The sequence below is a fragment of the Marmota flaviventris genome, chromosome 7 (genome assembly GCF_047511675.1).
Source record: "Marmota flaviventris isolate mMarFla1 chromosome 7, mMarFla1.hap1, whole genome shotgun sequence".
Classification (NCBI taxonomy): Eukaryota; Metazoa; Chordata; class Mammalia; order Rodentia; family Sciuridae; genus Marmota; species Marmota flaviventris.
In genome coordinates, this window is record NC_092504.1 from 119635658 (window position 1) to 119657980 (window position 22323).

At 33.1% G+C, this 22323-nt stretch overlaps 1 protein-coding gene across 5 annotated transcripts in view; it reads left to right on the forward strand.

Moving 5' to 3' along the window:
* Lrba (LPS responsive beige-like anchor protein) overlaps positions 1-22323 on the forward strand; it is a 701372-nt gene that overhangs the window by 521503 nt on the left and 157546 nt on the right. For all 5 annotated transcript variants that reach the window (XM_071614622.1, XM_071614623.1, XM_071614624.1 and 2 more), the window contains one exon: positions 1851-1963. In XM_071614622.1, coding sequence (XP_071470723.1) covers positions 1851-1963 — 113 coding nt within the window. The remainder of the gene's footprint in view (positions 1-1850; positions 1964-22323) is intronic.

The window sequence follows — 22323 nt, forward strand, 5'->3', positions numbered from 1 at the left end:
AAAAAGTAGAATCAATAAATTGTTTGAATGTTTTTATATACACTAAAGTATAGAGTTAAGTGTCTTGTGTTTTTTTTACTTCTTTTACACTATTAATCTGTACCGCATTCAAGTTTTTATATTATGATACAGTAATCATTCTGTAGCTATACACTGAATTTAACTTAATTAAAAGTCTGAACACTAAGCTGGTGCATGATTTTTTGAGGATACAGTAAGGTTTGGATTATTTTAAATTATTTAAACAGAAATGACAAGATGAGGATTTTGGTGTTTAATAATCTCTAAATCAGATGGAGAAGAAAGGGGGAAAAAGAGGGATCACAAAGACTTCTTTTTGCTACTAAGCTTAATGATTTTTTCTGGGATAAATTAAACATGTTGACAGAAACATGTGGTGATATGATTAACTTGTAGTGACAAATCACCCTTGTTTTCATGTTTTTAAAAACTGTTTCCAGGTCAAAGAAGACCTCTATCACTCTAATTATCCTCAAGCCCAAGATGAATAGAGTAAAATGAAGTTATCAGATCATAAAAAGGCTTTAAATACCAAGAGTCTATATCAAGAACTACTTTAATAGCCATCTGTGTATTGATATGTCATTTGTGTTTGAGAAAGAAAAAGGAATGACTATTATAGAATGTATAGTGAAAATGGAATTCCAACAATATTAATATTTTTGTCTCCCTTCTACTTTAGCCATAAAACTTCTTTCACACTGACTTTTATGTAACTGGGGTTATAGGTTGGTAAACAGTTGAGTTAGGATTCAGGTGCATGCACATTGGATGCAGAAGGAATGAGTTTATTCACTGTGCAGTCTCCCTGGAGTGGTGGTACCCAGGGAACGACTGTGCATGCATAGATGGGCTGCCTTATCCTTTGACTTTGCACTTTTAGTAACTCAGTGTGTCACTGGATGTCATTGGTGTAAAAAGGAAATATAGGGGAACATGTGGCAGGTTAGGTAGGAGCAACATTAATAATGCTGTTCATTGTTTTTAGAGAACCATAAAATTCAAAACTGCCAGGTAAGTTTCAGTTATTTAGTACAACTATCTTATTCCACATATGACTAGCAAATTATCTACAGGGGTAAAATCAGTTAAACTCGGTTGGTTAGTTGGTTAATTAGTGTGAGATCAAGAATTCTGGTTTTGAAAACCTCTATAAAAACTGTAATTTCTTTTTTAAAAAATGTCAATAAAGAATGTGTTGGGGCTGGGACTTGCAGCTAAGTGGTAGAATACATACTTGGCATGCATAAGGCCCTGGCTTCAATCCCTAGCACCTCCCTGGTCCCCCAAGAAGGGAATTTTATTTGTGGTATTACTTTATTTCAAGTAATAAAAATCATTTAAATGTAATTTAAAAGAACATAAACTTTAAGACCAGAATAACTGGATTTGGATATGATTTACTCATTACTAGTCATGTGACTAAGATCAAGTTACCTAACCTTTTGTGCCTCAAATTTTTCATCAATAAAATGGAGATGATGCTCATTTCATAGGGTGAATATGAAGTTTAAATGAGATAATGTATAACTAGTATTTAAATAGTGGCTGCCTCTCAAAAATTGTTAGTTAAGATTTGAGATTTTAGTTCAGTGGTAATCTTTACCATGTAGGCACAAGATACTGGATTTTATCCCCAGCTCCACCATATAGTCAATCAATATTTTTTATATATGATATATATATATATATATATATATATATATATATATATATATATATATATATATATATGATATATACATATATATATAGTTTGTTTATCATATATATATTTATCATTTCGTTTTTTATTTTCAACTAAAATTGGCTTTCTTTTCCCCTACTAGGACGAGGTTATAATGACTTAAATCAGTATCCTGTATTTCCCTGGGTCATCACTAATTATGAATCAGAAGAACTAGATCTTACCTTGCCAAGCAACTTCAGAGATTTGTCCAAGGTAATTTCTCAGTAATCATCTGGAATATAATTGTCTTCCATATAACAATAAATTTGATTTTCTTTAGTTATTTTCACATGACTTTTAAAAATCTTTTAAATATATTTATGCCTTTGATACATTTGTCTTAAATGAATTTTCAAGCTTAAAAGTGGAATATTGAATGTATATAATAAAATTGATAATTAAAATATTTATTTTCCAATATATATTCAAGAGTATTAGCATTTGGTAAAGCAGAGGAATAAATCATGGGCGGTACTCCTATAAGTGACTCTGTGCTACTCCAAGTCACTAACTTTTCTCTATTACCACTTGTCCTTCTGTGATACATTCCTCACTGCAACAATATGGATCTTCTTAAAATCTAATTTTGAATCCTGTAATTCCCATGCCTAAACTTAACTTCCTTGACTTAATATTGAATGCAGAATAAATCTTTCCCAGTTCAGACCTTTTCTTCTCTGCCTTAATGCTTCATCTCGACTTTGCAAGTAACATACCCTCATCCTCTAGGTCACCTCCTCAGGGAGAGCATTACTGACTCCTTTTTTTCCCCCAGGTTTGACTCTGTTTCTTTCATATCACCTACCATATCTTGGGTTTTACATATTCTTCTACCACATGTTTTGGTTCTTCTTATCTCCCTCACTAAGCTCCTTTAAGACAATTCTTTTTTTATGCCTTTATTTTATTTATTCATTTATTTATATGTGGTGCTGAGAATTGAACCCAGTGCCTCACGTGTGCTAGGCGAGCGCTCTACTGCTGAGCCACAACCCCAGCCCATTCAGAATTCGTGTTCATCATTCTCTTTCTCCCTCTGACTAACATGCTACTCCATAGATGTGTTAAAAGTTCTCAGAATGCCAAATTTATTGCTCTTTGTACTGGCTTCCTTCAAGAACATATATATCTTCCTTTTTTTAAACTTTTTTAGATCCATCTTAGGCCACAGTACAGTATTTAAATAAAGTTCTACTGGTACCAATCATAGCAGAAGTGCAAGATTCTCAGTGATATTCACTCAGAAGATTGTTGCTTAGTTTCTGCAGGTCCCAATATCACTGGTACCAGCTCACTCACCTATCCAGTTTCCTTTACGTAGAATCCTAGGACTTGCATTTTTCTGACATGAGAGGAAGAATGCTCCTTATTTTCCCATTCCTGGGGTGTACCCTTTGTTTCCTTGCCATGATTAACTTTGGAAGTGTTTGGAGTAACTTCTATCTATCCAGAGAATATGATCTTCTGCATAGTCCAAACACAATAATACACACGATGTCAACACAAAGATTAAAATTTTTCTCATAAGGCCTGGGTTGTGGCTCAGTGATAGAGCACTTGTCCAGCATGCATGAAGCACTGGGTTCGATCCCCAGCACTACATAAAACAACTAAATAAACAAAAGTATAGTATCCATCTACAACTAAAAATATTTTTAAAACATTTTTTTTTCCTCACAACAAACATAGAATTTAGGATCTGGCTATTGCCAATTTATAACCACATCTCTGTGTCTATCCCTATCTTTGCTGATCTCCTGTTCCTATAATACCTCATGTTCACCTCTTGTACTTTTGCTATTACTCTTCCTTTCATCTAAAAATGTGGACTCCCATAGTGCTCTCAGTATTTTTCTGTTGTAATACATTTCATAATTTGTTATAATGTAAACATTTTCTTGGGCTGCAGATGCCGCTTAATGATAGAGCACTTGCCTTGTACTGCACACTGCCCTGGATTTAATCCCCAGCATCACAAAAGCAACAACAAAAATATGTCGTCTTCTGTTTCTCTGTTAAGCGAAATTATTGCTTTTAAAAAAAATAAATGAATAAACAAATGCAAAACCTTGATAACATATAAGTATTTTATTTGTTCTCAGACCTTGTAGTTTCTTACTATAACCTGTAGAACTCTCTAGGCTAATAAATGAGGACTGTATTAGTTTGACTTGTGTAATGAGCCATGCAGTAGGTCAATAGTAAAAATTGGACAATTCCTTAATCCTTGGGCAGTTATAGCCTACTCTCCTTCCATTGTTTACATTTTATGCACATAAAAGTACAAATCTCCTTTTCATGATATTTTTTTTAGAATGTAAAATTTACTTCACAAAATGAATTATATTTAAATAAATACCCTTTCTAGAGTTCCAGAAAAATTGCCACCTGTTTTATGACTGAATCCTTCATTTTGGACTTCTATTTAAGCACAGGGTTTAGAATTATTTTATTTTATTGTGCTTCATCTGATTTTTCTGAAAGTCTCTAAGATGCAGTGGGTAGTTTGGTGGCTTGTGGGCTGCATTCATGTTTCCATTTGATGAATAGCAGCAATGATGACAGCTGGAAGACTCGTGATATTTCTTCTGAGGCCGTATTTCACTCCGCTACTGTCATTGCACCTGAACAAAGCTCTCCAAACTTACCTCCTCCTCCCACCCCTATTTCTTGCTATTTACCTCCATTCTCTGACCCTTGTCTTGTGTTCTCTATGCCACTAAAAATCTTATATGACCAGAAGAAAGTCTCCCAAACAGTTGTATGATTTTTTTGTTATGAATATTCATTGAAATAATAACAGAAAAATGATAATATAGATTATTGGTCAGCTAAAAGATGTTTTTATTAAAATTGAATTTTATCTTATAGCTCTTTCTAAAGAACTTAACAAATAATTTTGTTGCATGGATAAAATATTAACTAATTCATTTAATGCTTCTTTTCTGGATATCATAAATAAGCCTGTGTTTATGCCCCACTGGATCAACAATAATTTTGCTTTTTTATTTTGTTACAATTAAAGTGAAGGGCGAGGGGCTAGGGTTGTAACTCAGTGGCAGAACACTTGCCTAGCATGTTTGAGGCACTGGGTTCGATTCTCAGCACCACTCATAAATAAATAAAATAAAGGTACTAAAAAAATAATTTTGTAAAAAGTGAAGGGGGAGAAGCTCAGGAGGCTGAGGCAGGAGGATCGTGAGATCAAAGCCAGCCTCAGCAACAGTGAGATGCTAAGCAACTCAGTGAGACCCTGTCTCTAAATAAAATATCAAAAGGGGCTGAGAGTGGCTCAGGGGGTAAGTGCCCTTGAGTTAAATCCCCAGTACCACACACAGACACAAAAACAAAATGAAGGTGGGAGATAGCAAAACCAGAAAAATGAGTTACTTTCATAAGTTTCAATCCATCTACATACAACCTTATCCACTAAACAAACACAGAAGAAATATTATTTATGTTTCTAGTACCTCTAATTGTAATGGCATCTATTTTTATATTTTGAGAGATTTTATAAAATATTTTGTACTTTTAACTGGGAAAGGAATATTTAAAAAAAAGTACTTTCAATAAGAACTCACTGGTGCAGATTTGAATAGTGAACAGTAGTGTCAGTGCAGGCCTGGGAGGAAGTGGGGAGCCCGAGCACTCAGCCACGTATCTTACAGCTAATATCGCCTTTCCTATAAAACAGCAGTAGTTCAAATGCTGCAAAAGTCATCCAGGTTCATGAAAATGGGATTCCACTAGTACTAATTGCTTTCATTAAATATTGATGAAATAAGTGAGTTTGGAATTAACTACATTATTTTAAGTGAAATAATGAAGAGCACATCAGATATTTGAAAATTGTACTTTGTACCTATAATGTAGTGGTGGTTGTTTATTCAATAAAAGTATCTCATTCCTTTTAGTAGTAAGATCTGCCAAAATATTTGCAGTATGATTCACTTGCACACTTTCAGAAATACATCTCATATATAAATGAGCCATATCAGTGCAAATAACGATTGTAATAGAATTGTATTAAAATCTGTCCCATAGTATTCATTTGGCAAACATTACTATTTGTTTAAATAAACTTGTGAAATCCTGGAAAACATTGTGTGCAAACTTTAATTTAGAACATAAACAGATCTTATCTCCCATTCTTAAGTAGATAATGTAGCCTGACTGGCTTTAAAAGGTATTGAATTATTTATGCATATTTATGTCCATTTAATTTCCCCAAAGCTGGTTTTCAGAGGAGTTTTAGTAGCTTTGATACAGAGCTATAATTTTATTTGGTAATCTTTTCCTTGTTGCACAGAGAATTTTCTTTCTGAAGCTGGATTAATATAACCAACACTCTGTCCTCTGAATTAACTTTTCTGATCATTCTTTAAAAACAGAAAAAGTATGAATGGAACAATGTGAAAAAAAATGTGTTCCTAGAAGTGTTAGATTTTATTCCATGTATAATATCTCCTTATAATGATTGCAAACTAGTATTGTCATTATGTTGAAAAGATCAAATCTGCTTTACTCTGAAAAGGTGATAAAATATTAAATCATTTTTTTATTTAAAAATTGCTTATTATCATAATGGCTTAATTTTTTCTTCCATGGCTGGAAAAAAATAGGCATCATTATGAAGAGGATTTCCTCCCATGTATTTTCCCAGTTGTTTCATCACTAGTCTAAAATTCTGACTGATGAGAAGACAGATCTAACCATGCATAGAATTTGGAGTGACATTAATCTATATTTTATAAATACATAGAGATTTTATATTTTGACAGCCTCCTTGGAAGAGATGAAACTCAACATTTTCTTTTTGTCTTCTTTATTCAAAATTATAATTAGAGCAGGAATATATTTATAAAATGTCATGCCATAAAAACAAATTATGATGGCTGAGTGTTCCATATCAGGACTTCTTTGTAGATTTGGAAGGTTTTCTTTGCAACTATGACTTATTTATTCATTTCTTCTTTTTTTACTTTCAAGAGTGATTGTATAACCCAGTTTTCTAATTGACAAAAACCAAGTCAATCTGAGGCAATCATTTTTCTTCTAATTGATTTGCATAGTTATTTTAAATATATATGTATTTGTACTATAAACTGAATATCTATTCCACAACTGTAATGGATTGTTAGATCAAAATGATATTGATAATCATTCGTGTGGAAATGAAAACCATATCATTTTGGGTATGGAATTCAAGAGGCAGGAACATTTTACTTTGTTATTACTAATTAATATTTGCTGAATGCTTACTATATGTCAGGCTCTTTACTAAATATTTTACCAATGTTAACTCTTTAAACCATAAAAAGAAAGAAAGGGAGGGAGGAAGGGAGGGAAGAAGGAAGGAAAGAAGGAACCAACCTAAGACCATGAGATTAATCAAGTTGCACAAGGTCACATAGTTAGTGAGTAGAACCTGCATTTGAACATTAAACCAGTGGTTTTCAAACTGCAACTCATAACTATTTTTTAAATGAATATAAGGCCCTGAGTTTGATCACTTTTAAAAATAATGAAAAATACTGAAGAGAGTTTGAGGTAGAGGGTGAAGAAAAACCCATTTTTCATCTTTAGAGTGCAAACACAATGTGAGCTGTTATTTTGGTTCAGAATGTAGAAACAAGAAAGGTAAATGGCAGGGGAATAAAGTAGCAAATAGAAGAGCATCACATAACAGAAAAGAAAGTGTCAGTGTGCAGAATTACTGCTTAAAATTGTGTGTGTATACTTGTATGTAGTGTGTTGTGATTTAAAGTAATTTATTTATTAGTATGGATTTTGGCTGAGAAATTTTGAGAAACACTGCAGCATGCCATACTTTCTCTTATTTGGGCACCAGTTGCTGAGTCTCCTTTAATTTGTTTTATGAACTTGACTTTCACCTCTCTTGCAAAATTAACAGTCAAATATAAACAACATTTTGTTGCTGAAAAAGATTTTTCGAGTTAGCCTTCTCTTACTGTCTTTGTCTTAGGTTATGCTCCAAGCTTTTTAAATTAAGACTATTTTTAAAAAAAACAAACAAACAACAACATCAACCAAACACTAAACATTTGGTTAAAACCAGAGAATCCCTGATATTACTGCTCATTCATCTGTTGTTGTTGTTTTTCATTTGTTGATTGTTAATTGGGTACAAATATGTGCAAAGGATTCTTTAGTTTCTAGAGATATGAAAGAATAAAACTAAGTAGTTACTATCCTATTTAAAAAAATATTGAAGACTGGAAGAATAAAAGAAATAATCAAGTTAAAAGCTCACATTTTTTTTAAATGAAGAAACATAATGAAGAGACTTTGAGCGAGAGGACAAAGAAAAACCCATTCTTTCATCCTTAGAGTGCAATCACAATGTGAGCTGTAATTTGGTCCAGTGTTGAAACAAGAAAAGTGAACAGCAGAGGAGGATGCACCCGCACGGTGATCTCCTCACTCCTGCCTTTCTGTGTTAGCAATCAGTAAGTAGCAAGTTGTCTTTTATATATTTTTTAGTTGTAGATGGACACAATACCTTTATTTTATATTTTTATTTTTGTGTGGTGCTGAGGATTGAACCTAGTGCCTCACATGTGCTAGGTACTCTACTGCTGAGCTGCAACCTCAGCCCAGTGGCAAGTTTTCTAAAACTTAATTTTAAATTTTTGCCCAGGCTCTTAAGATATCATAACTTGTTATATTTTTAAAACCTGTTACAGTGATGAACAATCCACTCCCTGTTAATCCAGCAGCTTCTATAACCCTTTTCTAAATTAAAATGTTTCTAAAGATTAAATTCTAAGAGAAAAAAAAAACCCTCAATAACAAAGATATACTGAATTTACTTATTCCTTGCTGAGTAGCTACTGTTTGTCCTTAGTATACATTTTCTACTCCCCAAAGGAAAAGTAGCTTCTTTCTCTTTTATTTATCTCCTACTATTTGTCTGTGTTTTTTTTATATGTAAGATATTTCTAACACACACATTTAATATACAGCATGCATCTTGACCTGGAATTGACTACCGACATTTAACTGTTGTTGATCAGACAGCACTTCTTTATCTCTTTAAGTTTTAAGTGCTGTTTCTGACGAATGCCAGTCCTTTTAGTCTGCTCTGTAACAGATACACTGGGAATCAATATACCATCTAGATGTCATAGAAGGAAAGGAACATTCAGGGTGGGGGGTACTTTTTAAACAGGGTAGGTATTATAGCTTTTACTTTGTTTTTCTATTTATTGGGCTTCAGTAAAATCAAGGAATTAAAAAAAATTAAAAATACAAATTTATGATACCACAATAGTAAATAATGGGTGTTAAATTGTTTAAATAAAATATAAATGCTGAAAAAGAAACTAAAAATTATTCCATAGTGGGGTGCACTTTGTACATTTTTTTCTTTGCTAATAAAGTACATTAAGTATTGTAGCCTCGGCACTAAACTTGGATAAAGTTATATGATTTTGATTTTGTATTCCATGTCCTTGGGAGTTTTTGCACTCTCATCAGCACAAAAATGATTTCAGAAGAGTTCATCCTATATTCTGAGGGAAGTCACAGTAGGTGCTTTTCACTATAACAAACATTTACAGATGCTGTGTCCTTTAATCTCCCCCCACTGTAAATAACATGTAATTATTTTATTGTAAGGAGACTCTGATTTAGTGAAGTGCAGGAGCTCTCCAAGATCATGTATTTTGGGGTGGTAGGCCAAGAGTCCCCTCAGTTCTGTACCTCTTAGTGAGCTGGTCTATTTTAAGTATAACCAAAAAATATTTTAAGTTCTATACTTTCTTTATATTAATTTTGTTCCCACATTTAACTATCCTTCTGTCTATATTGGCAAAAGGCAAAAGATTTACTTTTTGGAGCAATTGCACCATAGAAGCTTTTGATATGAGAACACCAAGCACAGGGAGAAGGGTTTAAGGTAAAGATGGAAACCAAGTGGATTAACTGAAAGCTTTGAGTACAGAATAGGATGGCCCCCAGGTCCTCTGTATTGTCATGGTATGGGAACTCTGGCAGCCAGACTATACCAGCTCCACTCCATGAGACAGAAGGGTGTATTACTCTCTGGCCACACCAACTGACTCAAGAGAAAAGACCTAAAATGTACTAATATTTAAATATTCCAGTTGAACCCCATCTGATCTCTCTTCAGTGTAGTCTACCAGTTCACATTGCTACTTAGGCTCCATGTACTTCAATGGACTCTTACTACCCCTTGTTTGAAGTGAAGGTGCTGCTAAGTATTAGTGAACATTTAAAAGACAGCCTCCAGTGTGAACGATGACCAAGACTAAGGCAAATAAAATGATAAAAATAAAACAGAAGAAACATAGGCAATTTAGGAAGCAAAAGAGCCTTAAAATAACAACAACAAAAGACCTAGAATAAATAACCCTCAGAAAGAGAAAACTACCACATTAATAGAACAAGAAAATGATGCAGTGGAAAATAGATAATCAATAAAAAGCAGTAATAAAATTAGTAAAAGAGTTGAAAGGTAAGTGCAGATGTCTTCTGAAAAGAATTATCAACATGATATGGGGAAAATGGCCTGGAAAAATGCAATTAGAGGACTAGAGCAGGGGGTGTTTGGATTCACAGACATATGCTGGTCTGCTTCCATTTATTAGTAAATTACTTAATGTGGGGAATCATGTATAGCAAAATGCTGTAACTTTATATACAATCTTAATGAAGATTCTTCTTGTTCAATGTGAGGTAGTAGTTTAAAATATGATTATGGAACTTTTCCCCTAGAATTTAATAGAAGTGCAGCAAAGTATGAGCATATACTACACACACACACACACACACACACACAAATACATACACACTTATCTATGTATGTGGACTCTGTGGTTCATTTATAGGATTATTGAAGCTTTTTTTAAGCTTTGTTTTTAACATAGGAAATTGGTGTAAGTAATTTTGTGTGACTGTGTTTCTAAATTTACATCTATTAAGCATTTGCACTGTGTATAGTAGATTGGTTTTCTACTAGCAATTACCTACTTGTGGAAGTTTTGAATGACTCTAACAGAGGTTAACCCAACACTTAATTTAAGCAGCCTCCAATGACATTGTTTTTTAACATTAGTCAGAAAATGATAAACTGAAGCAACTGAAATGGATTGTGGTTAATATTACTGTCAGGGTGATGAATAATCCTGACATACACCAGCAACACACTGCCAGTCAGTAATCTTTCTCCAAGTTAGGTATTTATTCTCTAGTCATGTTAAGTTACAGTGGTATAGAGAAACTATTTACTGTGTTATTCATAAATGAATTGTTTTATTTGCATAGCATTACAAGTTTCTTAGGGTAAAACTATTAACATACCTTCTATTTTCTTAGTTTAGTGTATTCTGCACAAACTCAGGTGAATATGCAGTAAGGAATACCTATTATGGGTTTACATAAAAAGTGTTTTCAAAACACTTAGGAAATGTTGTGAGTTTTTTAAAAGTTTAATAGTAGTGCTATACTTCTGATTTCAGGCTGGAGTATTTTTTAGTCATAAAAATAAATTTATGAGCTGGGGCTATAGCTCAGTGGCAGAGCACTTTCCTAGCATGTGTGAGACACTTGATAAAACAGACTTTCCTTTTGAATTGTCTTGGCACCTTTGTCGGAAATTCATTGGCCATATATGTAGGTCTGTTTGTAAACTCTGTTCTGCCCACCTGTATTATCTATCCTTGTATCAGTACCACACTGTCTTTGTTACTGTAATCATATAGTACATCATGAAATCAGGTTAAATGAATCCTCCAGATATATTCTTCTTCAAAATCTTTTGGCTCATCTAAGTCCTTTGCTTTGGGAGAATTATCTTTTTAATTTCTAATTTTACAAATAGTTTAGTAGAATTCTTACTGGGATTATATTGAATCTGTAGACCATTTTGGTTACAAAAATGATATGTTATCAACTTTTTAAATATTTTCTCTCTTCTATTTATGTAGTACTGCTTTAATTTCTTTCCATTGTTTTGTGACTTTTAGTACCCAATTCTTATATTTTGTTACTTCATCCTTAATAGTTTATTCATTTTAATGCTGTTAAAAATTTTCAATTCCAATTATTCATTGCTAGTGTATAGAAATGCAATTGAATTTGTATACCGACCATGCATTTTGCAACCTTTTCTAACTCAAATATTAGTACTAGCTGCCTTTTGTGAACTTTTTGATACTTTCTGCATAAATGAACATGGCATCTTAGAATGCAGACTTCCTGCACTGTGCAGTGTAGACAGAGTGTTTTGTCTTTGGTCTTTGGTCTTGAAGAAAAGCATTCAGTCTTTAACTATTAAGTATGATATTAGCTGTAGGTTTCTTGTAGATGCTTGTTTTTTCAGTTTGAGTTAAGTTCCTTTCTATTCCTAGTATGTTGAGATTTTTAATCATAATTTTGTATTGAATTTTGTTACATGCTTTTTCTGAAGATGATTGTATGATTTTTCTCTTTTCATCTGTTAGTGAATTATAGTGGTTGATTTTTGAGCATTGTTTTCCTGGGATAAGCTAACTCGATGTAGTATTCTTTGAATAATTGGCTGGATTCGGTTTGCTATATTTTCTTAAGAATCTTTGTACCCATATTTACAAAAAAATATTATATATAATGTCTTCATCCAATTTTGGCTTCAAGGTGATGCTTATATGATAGAGTGAATAAGTGATTGATTGATTTTGATCTAGTGACACTAGGGATTGGAGCTACTATTGAACTACACTCTAGCCCTTTTAACTTTTAATTTTAAGTCAGGATTTCACCAAGTTGCCAGGGTGGTCAGTAGCTTGCTCTCCTTCTATGTCAGCTTCCCAAGTCTCTGTGCCACTGTACCCAGCTTACAAAATGACTATTAAAGTTGTTCCCTCCTATTCTGTTTCCTGGAAAAGATCTAATTATTTTATTCCTGAATGTTTCATGGAACTCCTTGGCAAACCCATTCAGTCCAGGAGACTGAACTGGGAAGGTTTTTCAATTTATAATTTAATTTCATTAGTAGATCTAGGACAATTCAAGTTATCTATTTATTCCCAGATGAGTTTTAATAGTGTGCATCTTTTATAGAATTCATTTATTTCATCCTAGTTGTCTCTTCCCTCATTCTTGGTATTGATGATTTGTTTCTTTTGCCCCACCTCCCAGTCTTGCAAGATAATTTAGTTTTCTATTGCTTTTTTTCTATTTTATTGATCTTTGCTTTTCATACATTTTCTTTATACTTGATTCAGATTTGATTTCTCTTCCTTTTTAGTATTCTAAGATGTAAACTTTAAACTATTGGTTGAGCCTTTTTTTTTTTTTCCTTTCTAATATGAATACTTAATGCTACTTTTTTTTTTCTTAAAATACTGATTTGGCTGGCTTCAAGAAATTTTTATATATTCGGTTTTCCTTCAAAGTATTTTCCAGTTTCCCTTATGACTTTCTTTTTGACCCCTGGGTTATTGAGAAGTGTGTTATTTAATTTACACATATTTTGAGATTTGTCAGGTATCTTTCTCTAATTTATTTCTGGATTGATTCCATTATGGTATATTGTCAGTTCATTTAAAATTAGTCAAAATTTGTTTAATGGCTTAAAACAGGGTCTGTCTTGGTTAATGCTCCATGTACACTTCAACGGAATACACATTCTTAGGTAAAGTGGAATATACATGTCAATTTGGTAGAGTTAGTTTTAACATTATTCTTACTTTCTATATCCTTACTGACTTTCAATCTACTGGTTTTATTGGTTATTGAGAGAGGAATGTTGAAGTCTTCAACTATAATAGATTTGTCTGACCTCCAGAACTTTTCTATTGTTTTAAGTAACCCAGGTTGTGGTACTTTGTTGTAGGAGCTCAAGGAAACTAATACAGTGCATATTTGTTTGGGATTGTTATATTTTCTTGGTAAATGTATTCATTTATAATTATATCATATCTCTTTTTATGCCTAGTAATGTTTCTTTTTCAGAAGTCTGCTTTTTCTGATGTTAATGTAATCACGACAACCTCATTTAGGCTAAACTAAGAGTTTCTTTTTTTTCATGATTTAAGAAACATCTATGGCTATATATTTAACATTCTTTTATGGATAGCATATAATAGAGTCTTTTATATCCAGTGATAATCGTTCCATTTTAATTGGGAAATTGAGACCATTTATATTTAATGCACCTTTTTATACAACTGAATTAAATCTAGCTTCTTGCTTTTTTTAATTTCATGCAACAGTTGTTTGTATCTATGATTTTTTTATCTGCTTCTTATAAATTATTTTTATGAATCCATTTTACTGGTGTTTAGGGACACCAGTTTCTAACTCAGGGCTTTACTCGGAGGATCACAAGTTCAAGAGTAGCCTGAGCAATTTAGCAAAGCCCTAAGCAGCTTAGTGAGACCCTATCTCAAAATTGAAAAAAAGAAAAAGAAAAAAAGTTAAAAGAGCTAGGAATGTGGCTCAGTAGTTAAGTGTTACCAGGTTCAAACCCCATTACAAACACACACACACACACACACACACACACACACACACACATTGATCAGCACTATCCCCAAATCAGATGATTAAATTTAATTATCCCACCAGCTAATATACAGGTGTAGAGGAAAAATACAATAATATTTTTACTTTTAAAAGGATAAAATGTAATTTCTATGTGTTCCTGACCATCCAGCTTATCATCTTGTGTAGGAAAGGAAAATAAGGTATGTACTTTTCTCCTGAGCACTTATGAATCTAATGGACTTTAACAAAACTGATCTCTCCAGCAACCGAATAATTTCTTTGGCCAACAATCTAGCTGCTTCCACTTGTGCAACTGGAGGATTTTGCTTGCCCACTGTCAGGACCATCTTCAGAACAGCACCGGGGAGGATTCAAGGGCTCAACTATTTTAGCTGTCCACTTCTGGTTGGTATAAATGCTTTAGCCTGGGCTGTTTAATAGATTATCACTGATCATTGCTTGCTGGGAGTGCCTTTTTCTGGCAATGTAACTGCCTAACACACTTGATCATTTGCCTATTAGATCTTTCATTGCTAGAAATCAATTCTAAAATCATTGCAACTTTTGAATTATTAGAAGTTGCAATTATTCCAACTACTAAATTATTAGAGGTTATTGTACTAAGTTGATTTTACCCCATTGAAAGCAAACGCATACTTCCATTGATACTTTTTTAAAAAAGTATTTTTAGATGTAGATGGACATAATAATACGTTTATTTTACTTATTAATTTTTATGTGGTGCTGATCATCAAACCCAGTGCCTCACACATGAGGGGCAAGCACTCTACCACTGAGCTACAGTGCCAGTTTCTTCTTCCATTTATACTTGCCCAACAATATTTTGTCTCCTTGTTTGATATTTTAAGTCCAGTAATGGTTTTAAAATACTTTACTACTCCTTAGATTTTTTTCCCTATTTATTGACATTTTAAGCTTGTCCTACTTTATGTCTAATTTTTATATTGAGGCTTAATATTTTTTCCAAAAAGCAAACAATTCAAAAGAGAGACTAAAACAACGATCATTATTCATTTTTATAGATCTTGAGTTCTTCTTCCTTTTGTAATTGTGATATTTTGTTATTCTCCATATGTGATCCTTGAAGTGTTTAGGGTTGTTAACCCAGATTTATGTTAAACAATAGACATACAGTTTCCCCACTTAGGATTGAGTTAAACAGAATAAATATAGAATTTCCCAACTTGTTTTGTTATATTCCCATAGATTTTTAAATAAATAGAAAAGGAAATTCAAAACCTGAATGTTCCTCAAGTAGTTTCTAATTTTATGTCTCCCCATCTTATAAAGCTAGAGGAAAATTGATATTTGTATTACTAATAACTTATTTTTAAAACCTATAGATGATTTGATAACTTATAGATAGATTGTTATTAATGATCTTAACTGTTTTTAAAAATGGGTAGATGACTTTACCTGTAAGTGAATAGAATATTTATGTCAACATTGGGTCTCTTCAGTGTTTTTCATTTTCATAATTACTTAAAACATTTTTATTAAATATCTTTGGATTTTTAAGGCTCTTTCTTTGGTTCTTCCAGGCATTTGGTTCAGCACTGGCATTGGTTTATTAAATTATTTTTATCAAATTATGTGATTTTTCTCAAGTGGAGATTATCAGTACTTACTGCAACTGATTAACAGAACTATGAAGGCATCACTACTAAATCTACCAATATGAATATCTGAAATGATTTAGGTTCTACCTTGGCACAATAGATGAACCGGAATGCTTTGTTTTTCCTGGGATGTGTTTGTTGAATTGAAATGGAAAGATGGCACTTGTAAGAAAGTGTGTTTTCAAGGAATTAAAAGGGTGTATCAAACTTGAAAGCAAAAGTGTTTATTCATTAACTCTAAAAGCCACAGTAGTGTGCTGATGAAAAATTTTTTTTCTTGACAATATTAAATAAAGTCTAGGTCATGTGAACATGAGTGCCAAACTATCTCAGTCACATATGGCATATAACAAAATACCCTAAAAGCCAAGGTTGTATAAAAATGCTGATCACGCTGCTTGTTATACTTGTCATTTAGATGAAAGAGCTGCTATGCTAGAACTGAAACAAAATAGTTGCTATACTCCCTAATAACAGTGGCAGTGTGGCTTAAGTGATAGAGATGTGTATTTTCTTTACTAGAGGCTCGGGGAGGAAGGCAAGTGGTGACACAACCAGAATCCATTGTTTTCTTTAAATTGCTTCAGCAACACAGTGATTCAAAGCTCTCCTTTGAGTTCTTTGGTGTGAGTATACAGATAATGAAAGTTAAGAGGGAAGTGAAGCAATAAATTTTGGTGGCAACACTTCTCTTTTCTGTTCATTATTTTTTAGAGCTTTCTACCAAATATCTTTTCAATTTCCCCAAACAAAATATGCATTTTTCTTTCGATTTGTGAAGCCCTCCTCTAAAGGGATATCCATAGATGTTATGTGAGGATAATAAATAATGTCTTGTCTAAGGGGGCATTTTATCTAAATTTCCCATTCTTCTAACCAGTTTTTTCATTGCTGTGACCAAAGGACCTGACAGGAACAGTTTTAGAGGATGAATAGTTTATTTGGGGTTCACAGTGTCAGAGGTGTCAGTCCAAAGATGGCTGACTCCATTGCCTCTGGGCCCAATGTAAGGCAGAACACCGTGGCAGTAGGGTGTGGAGGAGGAAGGCATCTCAGGACATAGCAACAAGGAAGCAAAGAGAGCTTGGTTCACCAGTGACAAAATATAAACCCCAAAGGCATATAGCCCTCAGTTACCTATCTCCTCCAGCCACACCGTACCTGCCTACAGTTGCCACCCCATTAATCCTTATCAGTGGGTTAAAGCATGATTATGTTATGCCTCTCATAACTTAATAATTTTCCCTCTGAATGTTCTTGTATTATCTCACACATGAGTTTTTGTGGGACACTGTTTATCCAAACAATAACACCATGAAAGGATCTTAACTGCCTTGCAACTTCATCACTGATATTTTCATCAGTCTACAACAAGCCAAGGCGTCATAGGACCTCTGGTCACTTGGGCTGGAGGTAGCTTGAAATCTTGCTGCTGCCTCTTGATAGGTAACCATGATTGGCAGTTACTTCACGTTTTCCAGACTCCCCCCCCCCCAACCTGTTAATATGTCAGCATATTAAGGAGTTGTAAAGATGAAATGATTTATGTATGACTCTTAGAACCCTCCAGTGGATAGTGATCTTGTCATCAGAAGGAATGGTCCCTTTAATCTTATATAATAGTGTTTTCCTGAAGCATGCCCAAACCCAAATCATTATTCTCTAATCGAGAATGACCATCTTTATGGTGTAATGTCTCCTGATAGTATAGCCTCTTCATCCTCTGAATCTGAAGTTTTTTGTTTAATTTATTAATGTAAATCAGATAAACTTACACACGACAGTACTCTCTCCTATAACCTGCATTTTTATAACATAGACCTATGAAAGAGCATTGGGTTCAACCACCTTGTTATCTATTCCTTTCCTGTCTTTGCCTTCACTTTACAATGGCGCTCTTTCAATATCTATAGGCCTACCCACTTCCAGGACAGAAGAGAACAATGTACAACCCCTGTTTGCATACAGTCTCTTAAATTTATAGGGCAGGCTTTGTCTGTAGCCCTAGAACTAAAGAATATTTCCAGTTTCCCACTCATACCAAATGATGATGACATTTATAGATAGCTCTCAGACTGTCATCAAGATCCTAAGTAGAGATGGAAAGCAGTCATACTCTTTCACACATTCTTCCTGAAACCTTTTCTTCTTTTGACATCTCTTCTGACATCTCAAAAATGTATCTTCATGAAACGATATCCCTCATATCCTTCTGTGTTTCTAAGACCCCTGTTTCTGAGATTTTTGCTCCCAGGGTTGCCTTTTCTCTTTCTCTTTAACCCTCTTCTTATCTTCAGATGTTGGGGTTTAGTGATTTTTCCCAAAGAAGCCTTCATAAAAAGTATGAAAAACTCTTTTGAGACTTGTGGATTTTAGAAGTTTGTTAATTCAAACAAATATCTGCTATGTAGAATTCCTGAGATTTCTTGGCAGTCCCCTATAACGTTCTTGCCCACTGGAACTATCAGCATGGTCCAGTAGTTTGGAACTTTACTTCTGAAGGGTTGATATAAATTGTGGCAGTTCATATATAACTCTCAAAAGGAGAGAAGGAATTATGGTGCTGGCAACGGCAGCAGCAGTGCTAATCACAGCTACACTTAATGAATGTGCTCTTTGTGCCAGAGCTCTCCTAAGCACTGATGTCTATCCGCCTTTTATATCAACCTATTCAATAAAGAGCATATTTGAAAAATGGAAATTGTCAGAAATTAGTTAAAACAACTTGTAAGATAGCATAGATGGGTGGATAAAATGGCCAAAAGAAGTGGTTTTGATACTAGGTTTGAGACTCCTAGATAAAAGTTGATTTTGCTTTAGATTTCTTAAGGTACTTTATCTCTTTGTTGTCCAAATAGGGATACCTAACTCATATATTTATTGTGACAATAATCATGTTTTATTAATTGCAAAGTTTAAGCTGTTTGTGTTTTTTGTTTGGTATTTCAGGTTAGGGTTCTTAAAATACCAAAGAAAGAATGAAAAAGCCAGATTCCTTTTCTATTTTTTACCCCTTTTACTAGTAATTAGACTTTTTGTTGTGTGCCTCTTAAGTGATCTGTGAATGTGATAGAAAATGATTTTAACTTCCTTGACATTACATATACATTTTTAACAACAAAATTGTAGCTCCTTGGATTTTTTGCTTTTGATTATGTTCTTACAGTAGGAAATGCCATTGATTGGGACTACTGTGCACTATAAAGCTTCTGACGGTTAATATCCAGTTCTATGTGTTTTTTTTATCCTGCTTTGGCATTAGAGGATTGTGATGTTTAATTATGTTCTTTTTTAGTAGACTCTAGTAATTTCATCAGGCTTAATGATGGTCTTTTTTCTTAAATATTCTTGATCAAATCACCCAAAAAATAATTATTATGATCAATAACTTACTCTGAGCTGGGTACTCTAAATGTGACATTTTTATTAATTAGCAAAATTACTTCTCAAAGAAGTAATAAAAGTGTGTTTTTATTATAAGATGTATTTTTATTGTAACACTCTTCCGGAAATGATTGTAGAATTTTGTTTATCCTGTCTTGAAAGGTATCATTACTATCTCATAAGCAGAATACTTACCACTCTACCAGAGATGTCACCGTTGTTATTTGTGAAATTATTTAAATATTATAAATAATTTTTCTTTGTTTTTCATGCCATTTTCAAGAATTTGAGGGGCTGGGGATGTGGCTCAAGCGGTAGCGCGCTCTCCTGGCATGCGTTCGGCCCGGGTTCGATCCTCAGCACCACATACAAACAAAGATGTTGTGTCCGCCGAAAAACTAAAAAATAAATATTAAAAAAAAAAAAAGAATTTGAGTTTTTTTGCTTTTTAAAAATGTGTCTTTTTCTATTTTATTCCAAGTACTTATTTCCATTTTTTAAACAATAATTCATCTGTTGCTAGTTTTGATATTCTAAATCTTAACTGTTTTGTTTTATTTGAGACTTTCTTTCATACTACTGTGATGGACATTTTTGTTTTGTAAAGTTAAAAATCTTACTTAATTATCTTCATTATTTATTTGTGGTGTTCAAAATTTTAATTTTTTTTACTTTTCAGTTTTCTAGGACTCTTTTTATTTGCTTGATTATGAACTTGAATTATACCACTCTTATAATCTCTAATCAATACTCGCTTTTTATTGATTTTTCCAATCACCTATGACCATTTTTAAACAGTATTTTTTGTTTTCTTTCTTTAAAAAAATTTTTGATTAAAAAAATACCTTGTCAAACTTATTTAGTTGTACAAAAAAGCTCAATATAGGATGGTAGTGCTTGGCATCTTCCTGAACTGCCTAGTAATTGTTACTCTTAATATAGTGTATAAGCAAGAGGAGCCATCAGCATTTACTTTGAGTTCTCCTGTGGTGATGAATAAACATCTTGAAATGCTGATTTAGACAATCTTTTAAAAAAATGCTATGATGCACTTTGGTGTATGACTGACTCTTGCTTAGTTAAATGTTTTGTAGCATTATAACATAGTTGGATTCAGCTCATTTTTTAAAGCAGTTGTCAGAAAAATATGGGCCAGCATGGTAGAATGTATTAGCTCAATACATTGTCTCCATTTTATTATGAAGCTGCTGAGGAAGCTGTGATATACAGCACTGTCATTACAGATCTATTGTTAGGACGGTTCCACAGTCTTCTTTGCACTGCCATTAATTTATAGCAGTAAACAATATGTAGCCTTCCAACTGCAGCAAAGCAGAATCTTTTAATGAGGTGGATGTTATTACCACAATAAATCAGTGCTTTCGCGTAATGTATAATTCAATGTGTGTATTCCCACTGTAACTTCTCTGAGTAAGCTGATAGTGTATCATTGTCATTGCACAGCACCACTGGTCTTTTTTTTTTTTAACCTTCTTTTATTTGGGGACTTCTTTTTTATATGCTTGCAAATAAATGTGGTATGTCTTGATAGCTGTCCTGTACCAGGATTCAGAAACCAACTGTAACAATAACAGCTAGAATCAATACTGTGGGTTCTACCTACATGGATCTCTGCATGATGCCATTTTTTTCAGATGCTAGTGAAATCAATCCTAATTGGTTTTAACATTATATTCAAGAAACGTGATTCTATAACTATTGATTTGGGGGAGGGGATATTCATTTGGAGAGTAATAAAAATAGGAGCAGATAAAATGAATGCTTAATATGCTGCAGAACCATACAAAAGGAGCATTGATTCTGTTTTTAATTCATATAATTTGTCTTCTAGTGATTTTATTTCTTTCTTTCCTTTTGCATGGCTCAGTCTTTAGGGACAACAACTACAATACATTTAAAGGCTTTCCACATTGGTCCTATAACAAAGAAAGAATTCTTGGAGTCAGTTCCATTCTTAGCTGGCATACATTTAGCAAGTCATATATAATTCTTTTGTACAGAAATCAGTGCTTTAAAATATGTGTCATTTTAAAGTTAGTATACTGTAGCACTGACTTAAAATGCTAATCAACTAAAGACTTTAAAAAATCTACTTGTAAAGTAAAATAATGACTTAAAATAATGTTGATTAGAACCAGAGCAAAGAAAATAGTACCAACAATAAATAGTAGTTCTGGAAAATAAAAAATACTTAACAGCTACTTCAAGATAGCCAAAAGATGAATTAAAAATGTTACTTAAAATCGCATAACATGAAAAGCAGTTCAAAAACTGATCTGCATATTGCTTTATTTTCAGTGGAACATTTCTGAATTTATTCATTTTAGAACATTGTATTTTATTTTATTTAGTTTAGCATTTCCCTTTAATCCTATATATAAGTAATTAGATATTTTTCTTTCTCTTATAAATGAGGAGTGATTAACTACTAGGATTTCACAAGATTTAAAGTAAAAGACATTTCTGTATCTTCTAAAAGAAGTCATCTGACATATCTTTTTTTTTAGTGAATTGGTATTAATATTTTGAATAGGAAGATAGAGATCCTCTAACAATCAGAATGTTTTAAGAGAATGTTGTTATTTAAAGTAGTTGCTCTTAACATTCTTGGAGCCCTACTTTGTTCATTCTTATTAATTTTTGTTTTAGTCTTTAGTTTCTGATTTTACTCATACTAGTAGAAATTTCTGGTCACATCTTTTTCTTTCATGTGTGCGTCCGTGCGTGTGTGTGTGTTAGTTACTGGGGATTGAATGCAGGAGTGCTTTACCATTTAGCTACTCTTCAAACTTCTTTTCTGTTCTTTAATTTTTAAAAATTGTAGATGGAAACAATACCTTGATTGATTGATTGATTGATTTTTATGCGGTGGTGAGGATCGAACCCAGTGCCTCACATGTGCAAGGCAGGGGCTCAACTATTGAGCTACAACCCATCCCTTGTTCTTTAATTTTTTGAAAATTTGAGGTAAGATCTGGCTAAACTGCCCAGACTTGCCTTGAACTTGGGATTCTC